This window comes from Plectropomus leopardus, chromosome 21, assembly GCF_008729295.1.
Source record: "Plectropomus leopardus isolate mb chromosome 21, YSFRI_Pleo_2.0, whole genome shotgun sequence".
Lineage (NCBI taxonomy): Eukaryota > Metazoa > Chordata > Actinopteri > Perciformes > Serranidae > Plectropomus > Plectropomus leopardus.
Window position 1 is genome coordinate 10,833,474 of NC_056483.1, and position 15,772 is coordinate 10,849,245.

The 15,772-nt window shown below is 40.6% G+C and overlaps 1 protein-coding gene across 1 annotated transcript; it reads left to right on the forward strand.

The window, feature by feature from the left end:
- Positions 1-1,875: 1,875 nt before the first annotated feature.
- Positions 1,876-10,794, forward strand: ythdf3 (YTH N(6)-methyladenosine RNA binding protein 3). Its single transcript, XM_042510345.1, has 3 exons — positions 1,876-2,663; positions 3,689-5,356; positions 9,756-10,794. Exons 1-3 carry the CDS (start codon positions 2,598-2,600, stop codon positions 9,777-9,779), a joined length of 1,758 nt encoding a protein of 585 aa, XP_042366279.1. The 5' UTR covers positions 1,876-2,597; the 3' UTR covers positions 9,780-10,794.
- Positions 10,795-15,772: the final 4,978 nt, after the last annotated feature.

The window sequence follows — 15,772 nt, forward strand, 5'->3', positions numbered from 1 at the left end:
GACTGTTATTCTGGTATCAGACAGGGTGATAGCAGGTCAGATTGAAGGCTAAAATAAACCCGAATAGAGAATATAATGTAAGGGTCGGGGAACTTGTTGTGTGTTTGTGACTGTCATGTGAAGTGTCAGTTTGTAACATGACTCAGAGCGTCACAGGCGGAAGGTCACGGAGCAGCAGAACGGAACGGAAGCGGGAGTAAAAAGCCTATCCGCCATTGTGGAAAATGGTAAGGGATATTCCAGTAAGACACTAGTCACTTTGAGATTGACTGCTTCAAGACCATCTGTAGCAGGATCGCACACATACACAGACGCTTTCTCCGCGGACACAAAGTCGCCGTTTGTAACAACCACGAGAAGCGGATCGTCGTCAGGTCTGACCAGCGGGGGGAAAACGCCGCCTTGTAACCGCTACAGAGTGATTGGACAACCCGAGAGACGAGCCAGGAAAGCGCCGGAGTGCAGAGAGAGGCAGGGGGAAGCCGTGGACAGTCTCACAAACAGCTATCAGTTTCGGTTCCTGGAGGATGTCTGCGACCACAGTCGATCAGGTTCGTGTATTGACAGCCGGAAGGTGCTTTTATAAATCAGCCGTGCGGCGAAATGAAACTTTGCCGACAACAGTTTGATCTGGTTTGGCACGCAGGATCAAACAGGCTAAAAAAGTCTTTGATATATGGTAGCTATTAGCTGTAATGTAGGCCGACTGTATTGCCAACCAACTCTAGCTGTAGCCGGTTGCCAATGCGGCACCGTTTAGTTACTGGATGTCAGAGCGTTTGACATCCGGTCAATAATAACGCGAAGCAACCTGTAAATGTTAACATCCGGGCTGGTGCTTTTAGCCTGAGGTTACTGCGATCGACTGTTAATATTTATTCATGTAGGATACAGCCTGCTCTCTCTCTCTCTATGTGTGTGTATGTGAGCTTCTTGCTTCCTGTCGTGATCTGACAACATCTCTTTTTCCTGTGCACCATTAAGCCTTACCTTTATTTCCTTGTCCTTTAGGTCTCTGAGGCTTAATGGTGCACAGGACCTCATTTTAATATTGCACCTCAGTGTGGTGATACTGGCTGTTTTGATTGTAAAATTAGACAACAGGCTACCTACTTAGTGATTGTGCCTTGTAACTGTAGCTTAAACTGTGGCTTATTTATGCCCCTATTATCCCTAATTATGCATTGGTTTGATTATATCACACCCCACAGATATCCTGTCACGTTTTACATTTGATCACCACTAAGGGACAGTACTTTATTTATCAGATGATGAGATGGGGTATGACTTTTTTAAAAAAATAAATACAGTACTGTGCTGAAGTCGTCTAATGATCATATGATCATAAATATTTATTTCTCAGTAGTCCCTTTATTTAATACAATCACAATATACAGGGAATATGTATACAGTGTTATAAATGTAAATATTTCAGGAAAAAAACTTAAACAGGCTAAAGTTACTAGTATTCAATGCAACCTTTCCTCCTCCTAGCATGTCTTAAACTCTCATGGGCAGACAATATGAGATTTACATTACTGATCTTCAGGTATACAATAGGATTATTTAAGGAAACTTTCAGATACTCTGCCCAAGAGAGTTCAAGAGGTGCTACATGTAAAGAAAGGCCACATTAAATGTTGACTTGAGTTTAAAAAGCCAGATTTTCTGACTTTTTTAGCATTTTAGTGCATTGTTAATGTTTTCTTTATTCTTTGTTTGTTTTCTTAATAACGAGTCTGAGAATATATATTATATATATATATATATATATATTTTTATATGTATATACATCCCTAAAAAGTCTTAAAAGACATTGAATTTATTAATCTGAAAATAATGCCTTTAATGGTATTTTTAAAAAAATCTTTCAAAAAGACATGGCAGGTAGGATTTTATGAAGGACTGAAACTGAACATCATCAGTCCAAATGATCTGTATCAAAGCTTCACTAATATATATTCATATAATTATATATAACACACCCGTTATTCTCACAGATGATTATTACCGTGGGACACTGTGCTGATGCTGATGGCACCCAACGTGAAGAAGACACCTCAAAATCATACATCCATGCACAAAATAGAGGATGTGATTTGAGTGGGAAAAACAAAATTAAAAAAAACTTGCCAACAAATGCCAGGTATATCCTAGTTCTGCTCTCCCCACAAGACAAAAAGGTTTTTCGTAGTTTTAGTTTTATGTAACAATGGAAATTTGTGCAGAATTTTTCCTAACCCTAAGTGTTAGTTCAGTTCAATTCTTTTTCTTTAATTTTGGTTGTTGTAAAATTGGTCTCAAGTTTTATTCAGAGTGGCATTAAAAAGTCCTAAAAAGTCTTACATCTGCCTTAAATTGTAGGAGCCCTGATGACCCTGACTACACAGTTTCCTGCAATGATTAATGCGATGATTTTGAACAAAAAAATGTCTTTCAAAACAAAATAAATAACTCCTACCAAGTTTTTAAACACTTATTTGAAGTGCCTCCCCTGTTTTGCAGCATCCCCCCATAAATACAAAATATAATACTTGCGTATAGTCCATATGCTGATTTAATGTCCTCTCTTTCCATCCTTAGTGCAAAACGGATCAATGCATCAAAAGGATGGTGTCAACGATGATGATTTTGAGCCTTATCTAAGCGGCCAGACAAATCAGGTAATTTCCCATAATAAACCATAACATGTTCTGACTGAAATGAGTGAGATTACATGGACATTAATAACCTGTTTATGAGGCTTATCCCAGTTATGATCATATTCAGGATATGCTGGTTAAACGAGTACAGAGAAATCAGGTTATTCATATTCCATGTATTCATCCCAGTTTCTTTGGAGTTCTCCAGCTGGCATATTCAGGTTTTTCATAAACAGGATATGGTGTTGATATGCTCAAACACATACAGTATATGGGATATTCCAAAAACCGAACCGTAAATGGGCTATTCATTCCCATGTAAACACACTTGTGTTAGTATTTAGCCTATAACCTTATGTTATGGACAAATTAGTTGTATAATATTTTGTGTCAGTTATTCCAGTTTCACCATGACTTTCTTCTTTGTTCATAAAGATGGCATATGTTCTTATATCTTAAACCACAATTTATAACTGTTCTTAAATATATGTTGTGCAGGGTTTTCCTGTAAAACAGCATATAGACTCATAGAGAAGTAATCCCTCTCAATCATCACCAAGAGTGGGTGACTTCTATTAGTTGCTTCTACTCGCTGGGTCACAAGCATAAGACGTCATCAAAACATCTCACCAGTCCTGCCCATGGTCCCAGCCTGCAGGCTGTCCCATTTACACAGACACCATTTTGGTGCTGCTTACTTCCTCCCGGCTTAAAGGCAAGACAATTTGGTTCTCCCATTCTACGATCGCAGCTTTTATACAGAATGGCGAGGCAGCATAACAGCATGATATTCCTACCTTGAACGGGCAGTGTAGATGGGGGCTAAAGCGACACAGCAAATAAAAAAAAGGCAAATATATCGAGGCGAAACACCAAGTGAGATTGAATCTGTGGTTGGCTTTTACTTTCACCAGTGAGACTGTTTAAAAACAGTATCTGACAATCCGTTATAGAATAACTTTAATATGATGTCATTGTGATTTATTCATTGTTCTGCTTGTCATCATGTATTGTACAGTAACTGTCGTTCCTCCTTTGCCACACAGAGTAACAGCTACCCACCAATGTCTGACCCCTACATGCCCAGCTACTATGCTCCATCTATTGGTTTCCCTTATTCCCTGGGAGAGGCCGCTTGGTCCACAGCAGGAGACCCTCCTATGCCCTACCTTACTACCTATGGACAGATGAGCAATGGCGAGCCACATTTCATCCCTGACGGTGTGTTCAGCCAGCCAGGTGCCCTGGGAAATACCCCTCCCTTCCTGGGCCAGCACGGCTTCAACTTCTTCCCTGGTAATGCAGACTTTTCCACCTGGGGTACCAGTGTCTCTCAGGGTCAGTCCACGCAGAGCTCAGTCTACAGTAACAGCTATGGGTACGCTCCCAGCTCGCTGGGTCGGGCCATCACGGACGGACAGGCGGGCTTTGGAAGCGACACCCAGCTTAGTAAAGTCCCGGTGCTGAACAGCATTGAGCAAGGTATGACGGGGTTAAAACTGGGTACGGACATGGTGGCAGCTGTCACCAAAACCGTGGGCTCACCCTTAGGAGGCACAGCAGGTATGAGCAGTATGGCAGCCAATAGCCTTCCTCCGTCTGTCAGCTCGTCCGCACCGAAACCTGCCTCCTGGGCAGCCATTGCCAAGAAGCCGGCCAAGCTGCAGCCCAAGGTCAAACCCAAAGCCAACATGGGGATGGGGGGAAGCGCCATTCCCCCGCCCCCCATAAAGCACAATATGAACATTGGTACTTGGGACGATAAGGGCTCTCTGAACAAGCCCCCGTTAGCTCAGACTATGATGCCCCCGCAGCCTATGGTGCAGCAGCCTCTCCTAGCTCAGCCCCAGCCCTTACTGCAGAACCCGTTGCCCCCTCAGCCTCAACACCAACACCAGCCCCAACACCAACACCAACACCAGCCCTTCCAGCTCCACTCTCTCCAGTCCCCCCGACACCCCCCGCCCCGGCCCCCTGGCCCTCCACACCTGCACCTCTCCTCCCAACCTGGCCCCCCACAGCCCCTTCATCAGCAGCAACCCCAGCAGGCTGGTCCACCTCCGAACCGCTGGGTGGCTCCCAGGAACCGGGGTGAGGGCTTCGGTCTGGGCGGGGGAGTCCCACTGAGTGCCTCCCCCTGCTCTGGAGAAGTTCATCCCGTGCTGGAGAAACTGCGTGCCCTCAACAACTACAACCCCAAAGACTTTGACTGGAACTTGAAAAACGGACGTGTTTTCATTATCAAGAGCTATTCTGAAGACGACATCCACCGCTCAATCAAGTACTCTATCTGGTGCAGCACAGAACACGGCAACAAGCGTCTGGATGGTGCCTACCGCTCACTGGGCAACAAGGGGCCCCTGTACCTGTTGTTCAGCGTCAACGGCAGTGGGCACTTCTGCGGCGTGGCTGAGATGCGCTCACCGGTGGACTACAATGCCTATGCAGGCGTCTGGTCTCAGGACAAGTGGAAGGGCAAGTTTGAGGTGAAGTGGGCGTTCATCAAAGATGTGCCCAACAACCAGCTGCGACACATTCGGCTGGAGAACAATGACAACAAGCCAGTGACCAACTCCAGGGACACTCAGGAAGTGCCTCTGGAGAAGGCCAAACAAGTGCTAAAAATTATCGCCACTTACAAGCATACCACCTCAATCTTTGATGACTTTGCACATTATGAGAAACGTCAGGAAGAGGAGGAGGCTCTGAGGAAGGTGAGATAAACAGAAATAGCCCTTGTAAACTGCTTGTTTGTATGCATGACACAGTTCAGTTTAGTACCCTTTATTTCAAAGGGAGGTAACTTTCCCTGAGTCACTGCTCACAGCCAGACTATAATCATCTGATCTTGTTCCACCTGCTCTTAGACAGAGGTTGTAACATCCTGTGGCTGAATGAACAGTCTGCTGTAAATGGAAGTTCCCATAGGCCTGTCAGCAGATTGACATGCCACCATTACTCACACACACGTTCAGGAAACCCTGATTCCTCATCAGCCATCTTGTGCTGTTGAGATCGTGATGATCTGCCCAAGTGGAGTTCGATGCATAGAGGTTTCCTGAAATAGCCCACATTCCTGGCATTCCTCCTCCCAGACAAAGGCAGATGTAGGCTCTGATCTCCCTTTGAACGCCAAGCCTCCCTGCTCTCCACAGGCTCCTCATGCTTTATTAGCCTTTAACAACATAAGCCCTCGGCCTGCAAACTGGCTGCAGCGTGCCTCCGAGTTGGTACAGTTTGCCTCAGATGTTCTAAACGGCTGATTTTTAAAGTGTTTCCCAGCAAAATACACAATAAAAATGCATGATTACATTTGTCTGAGCGCATAGTTTTGAAAAGCTCACACAGCGTAAGCCTGCGCCTTCCGAGGGGAAACTAAAATATGGAGCAGTGGTAATAACAGTGGTGTACCGCAAATGTTAGTCTAAGTAGTAAAAACTCTGTGGGACGCTGCTGCTGTGGAAAAACAGCAGCCGAGGAGAGAATAACTTGTTATCACTGCTAGCGTTCTGCTGCATCCATTCTTAGATTCACCAGTATGCTAATCTAATTGCGTTTAGAAAACCCCCATGACCTGCTCCCTCCTTTTCTCCCACTCCCCTACTGCTGGAGCTCCATTGATGCTGTATTGACTCCTCTCTGCTGACCTTGTTAATATGCGCTGGGTTACTTTCTCATAAATATTTCAAGTCAATGTTTTCAGGCTTCTGAAAACAACCTGTCAGTAGAAAGCCTGTTTCATCCTGCGTTGTGCAGGCGTTGCGCTGTGCTGCTTTTGTAGCCCTGACCTCCTACATGACAGGATCGGCCCAGCTGAGGCCTCACCCTCCTTCCCCTGACAAGGTTAATTGTTCTCTATTGTTTGGCCTGTCCTTCCCGAACTTTGAGAGGTGTCAAACCAGCACAGCTACCTGCGCCATAACACCCACCCGAAGTGTTTTTTAAAGATAACTTTGGATCTAAATGTTGTTGCAGGATTTTATTAGCATAACTAATTTGGCAATTAATACTTAGAGGTTAGCTGCTTCCTTCCTTTCCTTTCTCTGCTGTAATAAGGAGCCTCATGCTGTGCTGGGGTGAATACCAGTCATTCTGGGCATAGTGTTACACTGGTCTCACGGGTCTTTTCCCAGACTGCTCACATGGACACCCACTCCTCAAAAGAGGAGACTGTACTCATCTTTTATTATAATCCATGACACACCCTTGAATATTTGATATCTGAGCTCTGTTGTGATTACTTGCGCATTGTGTTTATCTGCAAAACCGACATAACTGCAAGCTTCTTGTCGTGGCTGCAGTGAAACATAACCACACATTTTGGTTAGTACATACCCAAGGCTTTCTGAACTCCTTTTCTATGTTTTTCTTACAGCAGATACTCCCTTGCTCTGTGTCTCATTTATTTTAACATTTAACAGAGAAAGCCGGAGGTATCATTACTTTGGTGATTGATGTGTTTTCCTGCCAGTGTAGTGTAACTCAGTATATCAACAGTGAGAACTAGACTTGCCTAAAAATAAGAGGTTGTTTTCTGCTAAGGAGCTGGTAAATATATATCATTTGCATTTTTTTTCTGTAAACAACTAATCATGGTTTTTATTCTTCTTTTATTCTTGACAATATGCAAAAGATAATTTGGTTTTGGAAACCAGTTATTTCCAAAGATTACAGGAAGTCAGACTGTTGAAAATGGAACAGCACATGACAAGAAGAACGGATTTGGTTTTCTGAAGAAACAGCTGTTCTCAAATAGTCGGAATTCATGGAAAAACTTTTTTTCTAGTGTACTTTCAGCAGCACATTTTACTGCAACATCAGTCTCCAGTTGACCAATGCTGGCATCTTATTACTAATCTTTGAGTTGTAATTAATTTTTAAAAAATAAAAAGGAAAAAAAAGTTCCTAAAAAATATATATTCTATAGGGCTGGGCGATATGGAACAGAATTAATATCTCAGTATTTTTAGGCTAAATGGTGATACCTGATCTATATCTCAGTATTTTCTATGAAGTGAGCTAAATGTTTAGTTGTAAGGTCAAGTCACATGTGAGATGTCACATGTAGTTTTATTAAAACTGATCAAATCACAATGTAACATATGAAAATACACAAGTGCTAAACATGTACATGAAAAATGTGTATGCAATAAACAGCAGGTCTGTACAGGTTTAAGTTTTTTTGCACATATGCACAATATGAGGAAAATATGCGATAAACTGTAACGTTGAATATCATGAAAATGATATTATGTGATAAATTAATAGATATCAAAGTGTACTCAAAGAAAAAAGTGAATTACATATTGCAGTGAATTTTCTACCGCTATTCTCTTTCAACTAACTCAGAAAATTCCTGAGTGCAATATTGCAGCCTTATGTGATGTGTTGTTTTTTGGGGTTTTTTTTTGCAGTTGACATCACAATGATTATTTTAAAAAAAAGATATATTGTGCATCCCTAGCTGAACATTTTGTTGCACAGGCCACAAATTGTAATATTATGTAAGTCCACTGTAGTTTTAGACTTTTTTAAATTCTGTTTTGGGGAGAATTAAGTCATTTTCCATGACCTTTCAAATGAGTATAGTTTTGAAAAAATCAGACGTTATCCTTACTTATTTCTTATAACTATTTGTGCACATAGCGTGGGCAAAGACAGAGAGAAAGTGAGACTTTATCCGCGTTATATGCATCTGTGTATGAAATATGGGTACCGTCACTGTGCTGCAATTTTTTTAAACATATCTGTCGCTCACATCCAGGCACTGTCTCGCAGTTGCATAGGCTATAGACTACAACTACCAGGTAGAATAGTGATCCACTATCAATTCACCTTACACACATACAAACACACATACAGCCTCACCTCAAACAAACAAGCCGCTCTATCTCAGACAAACAAAGCTGTATCAGATGGTTGCAGTATTATCATTTATTGCACAGGCCGATTTTTGTGTAGCACATGTGACATGGAGACCAGACTGATTAAAATAGAGTATTGCCCCCAAGTCTCCCTCCATTGTGCTGGAGCACTGCAGCGAGTGGAGCTGGGTTTGCACTAGGGCTGCAACTAAGGATTATTTTCATTGTTGATTAATCTGTTGATTATTTTCTCAGTTAATCGATTTGATGTTGGTCGAAAAAATGTCAGAAACTCGTGAAAAATACTCAGTGCTTCCCAAAGCCAAATAAGACAAAGAAGATAATACCAAAAAAATCACATTTAAGAAGCTGGAATCAGAGAATTATGACTTTTTTAAAAAATTGCTCAGGCCAATTCATGAGTTATCAAATTAGTTGGCAATCAGTTTAATAGGTCACAACTGATCGGTTAATTGTTGCAACTCTAGTTTGGGAGGGAGAGTGGGACTGCGCGGATAGTGTTAAGAGATGAAAATGGGTTATGTAACACAACATCAAACTGTATCGATGTAAACAGTATGGTCTCATCCTATATCTTGTTTGAAAATGTATCCGTATATCAGGAAAGGTGATATACTGCCCAGCCTTATGTATAATTCAAAGATATCATTTGAATGTACCAAAAATAGAAACACTCCATAAATCCTTAGTAATGAATGAGATTTGCTGAGTGGTACAAAAGGAGATGGACACAATAAAGTCAGTCATTCGATATCTTTCCTAGGGGGCTAAAAACGATATTGATTGCCCACATAGATAGTTTTTGATCATCTATGACAGTACTACTGGATGATCAGGATCTCTTACTGGATCATACTTGCAGCCTCAAATATCAAATGTCACCTCTTCTACGGATGTCACATGTTGTCAGGAGTCCCAGATTTTTTTTCTGTGCCCCTGAGCCCCAATCTCACCTTAGGCATTGAATGCATCTGTATGTGACAGCAGAATAAATGAACTATTAGCATTAACACAAGAAGCGTCTTCAATGTGGATTTTTCTTCCACATTTAGCATTAATCTTGCGATGAAAATGCAGCAAAGCAGCTCTGATGTTGCACTTTTAGCTGCTGTTTATGTTTGTTTGTGTCCTTAGTTTGCTCTTTTTCTGATACCATCCACTGATTATCATTCCTGTTTTTTTCTCTCTCTCTCTCTCTCTCTCTCTCTCTCTCTCTCTCTTTTGCCAGGAGCGCAATAGAAATAAACAGTAACCTTCAAGCAAGCTGTCTGCTAGAACTGCAACACTAATGACGTAGGACCTTAAATAAAATTTGCCTAACCACGAGGAGGAAAGGCTCTCACAAATCTTCCCGCTGAAGACGACAATGTATCTGAACACTTGAACATGACAATAGATGGACTCATCTGTATCCGTTGACTGGTGCATCAAACCCTGTGTTCCTGTCTCACGAGAAAAGAACGTAACCCACTTTGAAAACTGTCTTTAAAGCACTTTCAGTCCTCCTAAACAGCCTCTACCAATACCCTTAACTCTCTAACTCTGTGTTCTTCTTCTTTGATTTTGTTTGTGAGCAACTAACTGACTAACAAAAGTAGTCAGAAGATTTCACCAGGCTTATTTGTAATTTTTTTAATGCCTCAAATGTTTGGGATATTGGTGAGCTTCATCAGCTCCTGAAGAGAATTAAAGATGATCTGTATGAATTAATCTTTTACTTGAATCTGTATTCAGCTGTCTGATCCTCCTCAGACAGAGGTTTGAATGATTGACAGGTGGGATGAAATAATTGGGAAACAGCCACAATCATGCCAATCATAGGATGTATCCTCCCTCTACCTGTTCCCTTCCTTTCTGCATCTGTTTCTGTGTACCAAAAGATTACAATTATGCAGCAGGCTAGCGAGCACCAGCCAGTGCACATCTTTGGTTTTTTTCTCTCTCTCTCTCTTGTGATTCTGTCATTCTGAAGTGCATTTGTCTGAGGAGAAACCTGCTGCTCTGGTGAAACTAGTGGTGGCCTCCCTGGGCCCTGTGGGTGACTGTCTTTGCTCTGATGTTGATGTACTCTACCGTACCTCAGGCTCAATCAGGCTGTCTGTCCTCAACAACTCTTAGCACTTTTGGGAGAATCCCCACATCACCCCTTCCGTTTGGCTTGACTGGGATTCCCCCAAAAACAGCAAGACATTAACTGCAAGGATGTGACAGTTTTCTCCTCTAGGTAACTCACTAGCTAAATAAAAATTATCCATGTTTAGCGCAAACTCTGCTTTTGTGTTCATTTGCCTTTGAAATATATGCATCACTTACATGTTCCACACACTCAAATATAAACTCTTCTCCTGCAGCACAACAGATCCACCCTCTTCTATTTGCATTTGTACCTCTAAATAAACAAGTGTGTATACAGTAGCAGCAGCCACATTTCCACATCTGATTTGCACTGCAGCATATTGATGACAGTAGGTGAAAAGTGTGTTGATTTGATCATAGAGTTAAAATATCAAGGGTGTGCAATAAATAGACGATACATCAACATGCTTGCTGTGTGGAAGGCAGCCCTGCAGCCTTAAGTGGAATAATTAGCATTATGATACAACCAATACTGAAATGCATAATATGATAATGGTAAACAGACATGCACCACCAGAAGCACTTTTAAACTACATTTACACACATTCATATGTGGCCAAGGATACCGCACAAGGTGCCACCTGCTACTTCTATTTTAATCATTCATGCACATTCACACACTGATGGAACAGGCATTAGGAGCAATTTGGGGTTGAGTGCCTTGCCCAAGGACACTTTGACATGTTGACCGGAGGAGCTGGGGATTGGACCACGAACCTACCCATTTGTGTACGACCTGCTCAAACACCTGAGCCACAGCCACATGCGAATGGCTGCGCGATCAATAGTGGAAAGTAACTAGGTACATCTACTCAAGTGCGTAACTAAAGCACAATTTTGAGGTACTAGTACTTCACGTAGTTTTTTGTTTTTATGCCATTTCATACTTAGACTACACAACAAAATAGAGGCAAAGATTGTTTTTTTAACTCAAAATTAACTTGATAGTTTCCAGCAGTGGTGTTGACTTGAGTCACATGACTTGATTCAGAGTCGCACATTTTTTACAACTTTGGACTCAACAAAATCAAAAAAGACTTCCAAATAGACTTGGACTTAAACACCAGTGACTCTTGACTTCACTTGGATTTGAGCCGTTTAACTTTAAAACACTTCCTTCCCCAAGTCCAAAGATGAAAAAGGGTTAGGATTTCACAAAAAAAAACACAAGTCACTGCAGAAAACAACCACCTTGCAACAAATTCAACCAGTTTCACTTCTAGCGTAAAAATTGAATATTTCACACAGACACACACAAAACATAATTGCAAAATTTCAATGGATAAAATAATTATTAAAATTCATGTTCACTAAGGGTTTTACATCGTTTATGATCAGGTGGTCAATTTCTAATAATCCCCTGATACTATTATGTACATTAAAGGGACAGTTAACCCCAAAATAAAAAAAACACATATTTTTCCCCTTACTTGACGTGGAATTAATCAGTCTAGATTGTTTGAGTGCGAGTTGCTGAGTGTTGAAAACATCGGCCGTAGAGATGTCTGCCTTCTCTTGAGTATTTCTAAATTTCATTTTGTCAAACATAAAGTAATGTCTGGCGTTGCCTTGCTTTTCATTTTCTCTGTTTACATTCATTTCACCCTGAAATGAAACATTTTCATCCTTTCACTCTCTGTCCACCAGAGTGCGCCACCATATCATGTTTCTTTCAAACGTCCTCAGCTCCCGAGACATACTACAAAGCCTTTCCTGTAAGCAGCAAAGCACTCTTTCTTCTCAAGCCCTCCAACTCCTACAGACACAATTATACCAGGATGAGAAGTACTTGTTGTGCTTCCACAGCTTTTTGGAGCAATTAATGCCAGCTCGCCAAGCTGCGCAGTGAGAGGTGGAAAAGAGAGGGAGAGAGAGGATGTGAGCGGGGAGTGAGAAAAATCCCTCTTTGTGTTTGTCAAGGAGGAAGAAAGAGCTGTAATTATAACATTGAAGGCTTTGGATTGCAACCTCTCTCCTCTGTGTGTTAATTTGTGCATCCATCAGGTTTTTGCAGGCGGCCTTTGAAAAGACCACACTTTTCCTGCCTCCATTTGTCTGTGAACACAAAACTAAGCAGGGAATTTATTCGCCTCACAACGCCCTCACTATTACTAGTTGTGTGTGATGGTGCCGAGATGTGCAAATTCTCAAATATGCAAAACACTGATTTAATTAGAGACCTCTGATGGGATGCTGATTTTTACTTTGTTTCATGGAAGTGATGAAAAGCACTATGATAACAGTTATTCTCAGGTCTTCCAGCTTTTGAGCATTGCCGCACTCTTTAAATCATTACAATTAAACAGAAAAAACATAAGTTCTACTAGCTCACTCCCTTATTTCAGTGCACTTCAGTGTCTTGTCATGTTGTTTTTGTCATTTTGGGATCAAACTAACTGGTTAATGACTGTAAGGTTTAGCAGCATTTAATTTGCCCCTATTCACAGTGGTCAAAGCTGTTCCAAGAAAGTGCCAAGCAAACTTTTCTCCTTTTTTTCTCCAAACCATCAAAATGTCCTTCTAGAGAGGGATTCAGTTTGAGTGAAGATGAGAGAGAAGGAGCATCCTCTGCTTAGTGAGCTGAAATGCCTTTGAAGTTTCAGTCACACTGAAGACTCATCAACACATGGCTCAAGGCAAGGTTAGGGCAAGTCTCAGGGTTGGCACTTCTTCGATGTTTTGAAGGTTTTCACACTCTGGGCCATGGCGTGTCACTCAATAAGTCCTCACAGAACATTAGTCCTATTGATGACTATGTTAACTGACATGCGGTTGATCAGAGGAACCTGAAATTATTTTGAAAACGTGTGTCTGCTTTGCTCATTAGCATTGTTTGTATATTGTAGGAAAGCATCTACATATGCAGCTCAAAGCTGCCGGTGCAAGTGAAAAATGTAAGAGCATCAACAATGATTAACATAACAGGACTCACAGCTGAGTCCTGTATTCAAAGCTATATAGAAGTTTCAAGGTGTTACTCATTGAGTCAGGTAAATTCTCAGCAGTTTTATTTTCCATTTGAAAAAATGGGTTTTGACTGACAGTAACGTCTAAGTTTTCTTCCTGCCCTTTTCCAAGGTGTCTCTGTTGCCATGGTTATATCATTATCTGTGAACTGAAAGTAGAGGCTGAGCATTTTGCCGAACACAATGATATGATGTAGATCTGAGCTGGAAAGACTTGATTGTTCTGCATACAATGAGAACGAAATGAAAGATTTGCAATCTAATATTTCCTCAATATCTTTAGTAATCCTGCTAATGCAGCTGGTGAAAAGGGCAAATCATTATCACATAAATTACATTATCATGTGAATAGATCTGACTGGTTTTATTTAATATCACATTTCACATATTGTTATAAATGTTATAATTTGTCTGTATTTACCTCAAAGAATAAAGGTTCAAAGAGAAGTTATGCTGCACATCTTAGTGTTAGAGTTGTTTTGTCTCTGATGCCCACAGGGAGGCGCAATCCAAAAAAGGGAACTTAAACTCACATTGAAAAAAATCCCAACTTTTTCTATTCATACAAAAATATACGTACAGGAGTATGTACATAAACATCTTTATGTAACTTTGTATTTAGATATTGTCAAACGTATTTACTGTCAACTGTGGGAGTCAGTGATGAGTAACAACGGGATCCAAAACTCTTAAATGTTCACGTTAAAGGGGAAACATGGGTATTTTTCAATCTGGACCTTATTTATCCAAGTTTTTGTGTCTAACTGACTGATGTTTACGACATTTTTTTAAATCTGTCAAGTACTGACTGAGACAAATGCAACCAGAGCAGCAACACAGGCTGCAGTGTAATCCCAACAGGTAACTGTGTTCTGTCATATTATGTCTATTAAAAAGAGCTTGTTTTTGCAACTGTTATTATTTGTGTCTGATACCATTGTGAAAAAGACCCTACAGAGAAATGACATGATTTTCTTACCTTTTTCTGGTCTGTTTGTTATTGTGATGGACTCTTGCTCAAGGAGTTTTGTTCTGAAATCTCCATTTAAAACAATGGTGGAAAAGTTAGTGAGAGTTGAAGAGAAAAGTGCTGGTAAGAGGTTATTGTGTTGGAGTACAGACAGTGTAGTTTATTGTTAATCAAAAAAAAAATGTCAGTATCATGGCTAAATATTTAGCTGAAGAAAAGTTTATGAGGTGTCCAAAAGACTTCTCCTTAAGCGAGACTTGTTTACATACACTAACAAACCGACTAGATCAGTGGAAAGTGTCATTTCTCTATAGGATCTTTTCTGTAATGTTGTCAGACACGAATAATAACAATCTGTGCTTGTCAGTGACATAAACAAGCACTTTTAGTGGACATATATCGACAGTGCACAACTACTGATGGGGATTACATTGCAGACTGTTCTTTCTTAACACTGGACCAATTTTTAAAACTGTTGTTTTAAAAACATTTGCATATTCTGCAAAGCCTTTTACAACAATAACCAAGTTGGAAAGTAACAATACTCAAATAAAGAGAAAAAAAGAATAAAAGCTATAAAAATTAAAGGAATTATTCAGCAAATTTGTATTGCATTTCTACAAAGTTGGGGGACTCAAAAAAGACACGTATAAAAAAGGAATTATCAGAAGCAGCAGCAGCCAATATATCCTAACTTTTAGTCCCTAGAATGAGTAAAAATCTATAAACTGCCTGCAATTCCCATGATGCGAACAAAATATCGTCTCTCATTAGACTCCCACCGCTCTCAAAATGCCAACTTTTTTCAAAGTAAAAACCTGAAGTTTGTAACAGTTTTTCTTTCAAGTCTAAAGCCTGAGCCAAGACTCAAGATGACATCATGTGTTAAATCAGTGCCCGTTTAAGAAAAGGTCTAACTCAGTAATTTTCTTTCTCTGAAGCAGCATGTGAATGTCTGTGCACACCCTGCAGCAAAATGTATGTGTGCTTTTGGAATAAACTCTGGACTTAAAAAAGATTTAAAATGTACAGCACACAAATTATACATGGGCGACTTAGTTGAATTACTCAGCTGGAGTCATGGATGAAACTACCAACAATTATAATTTTAACTGATATTGTAAAAACAAGGCAGCTCACTTGTTAAGTATTCAATTGATTCATGACGCTAAA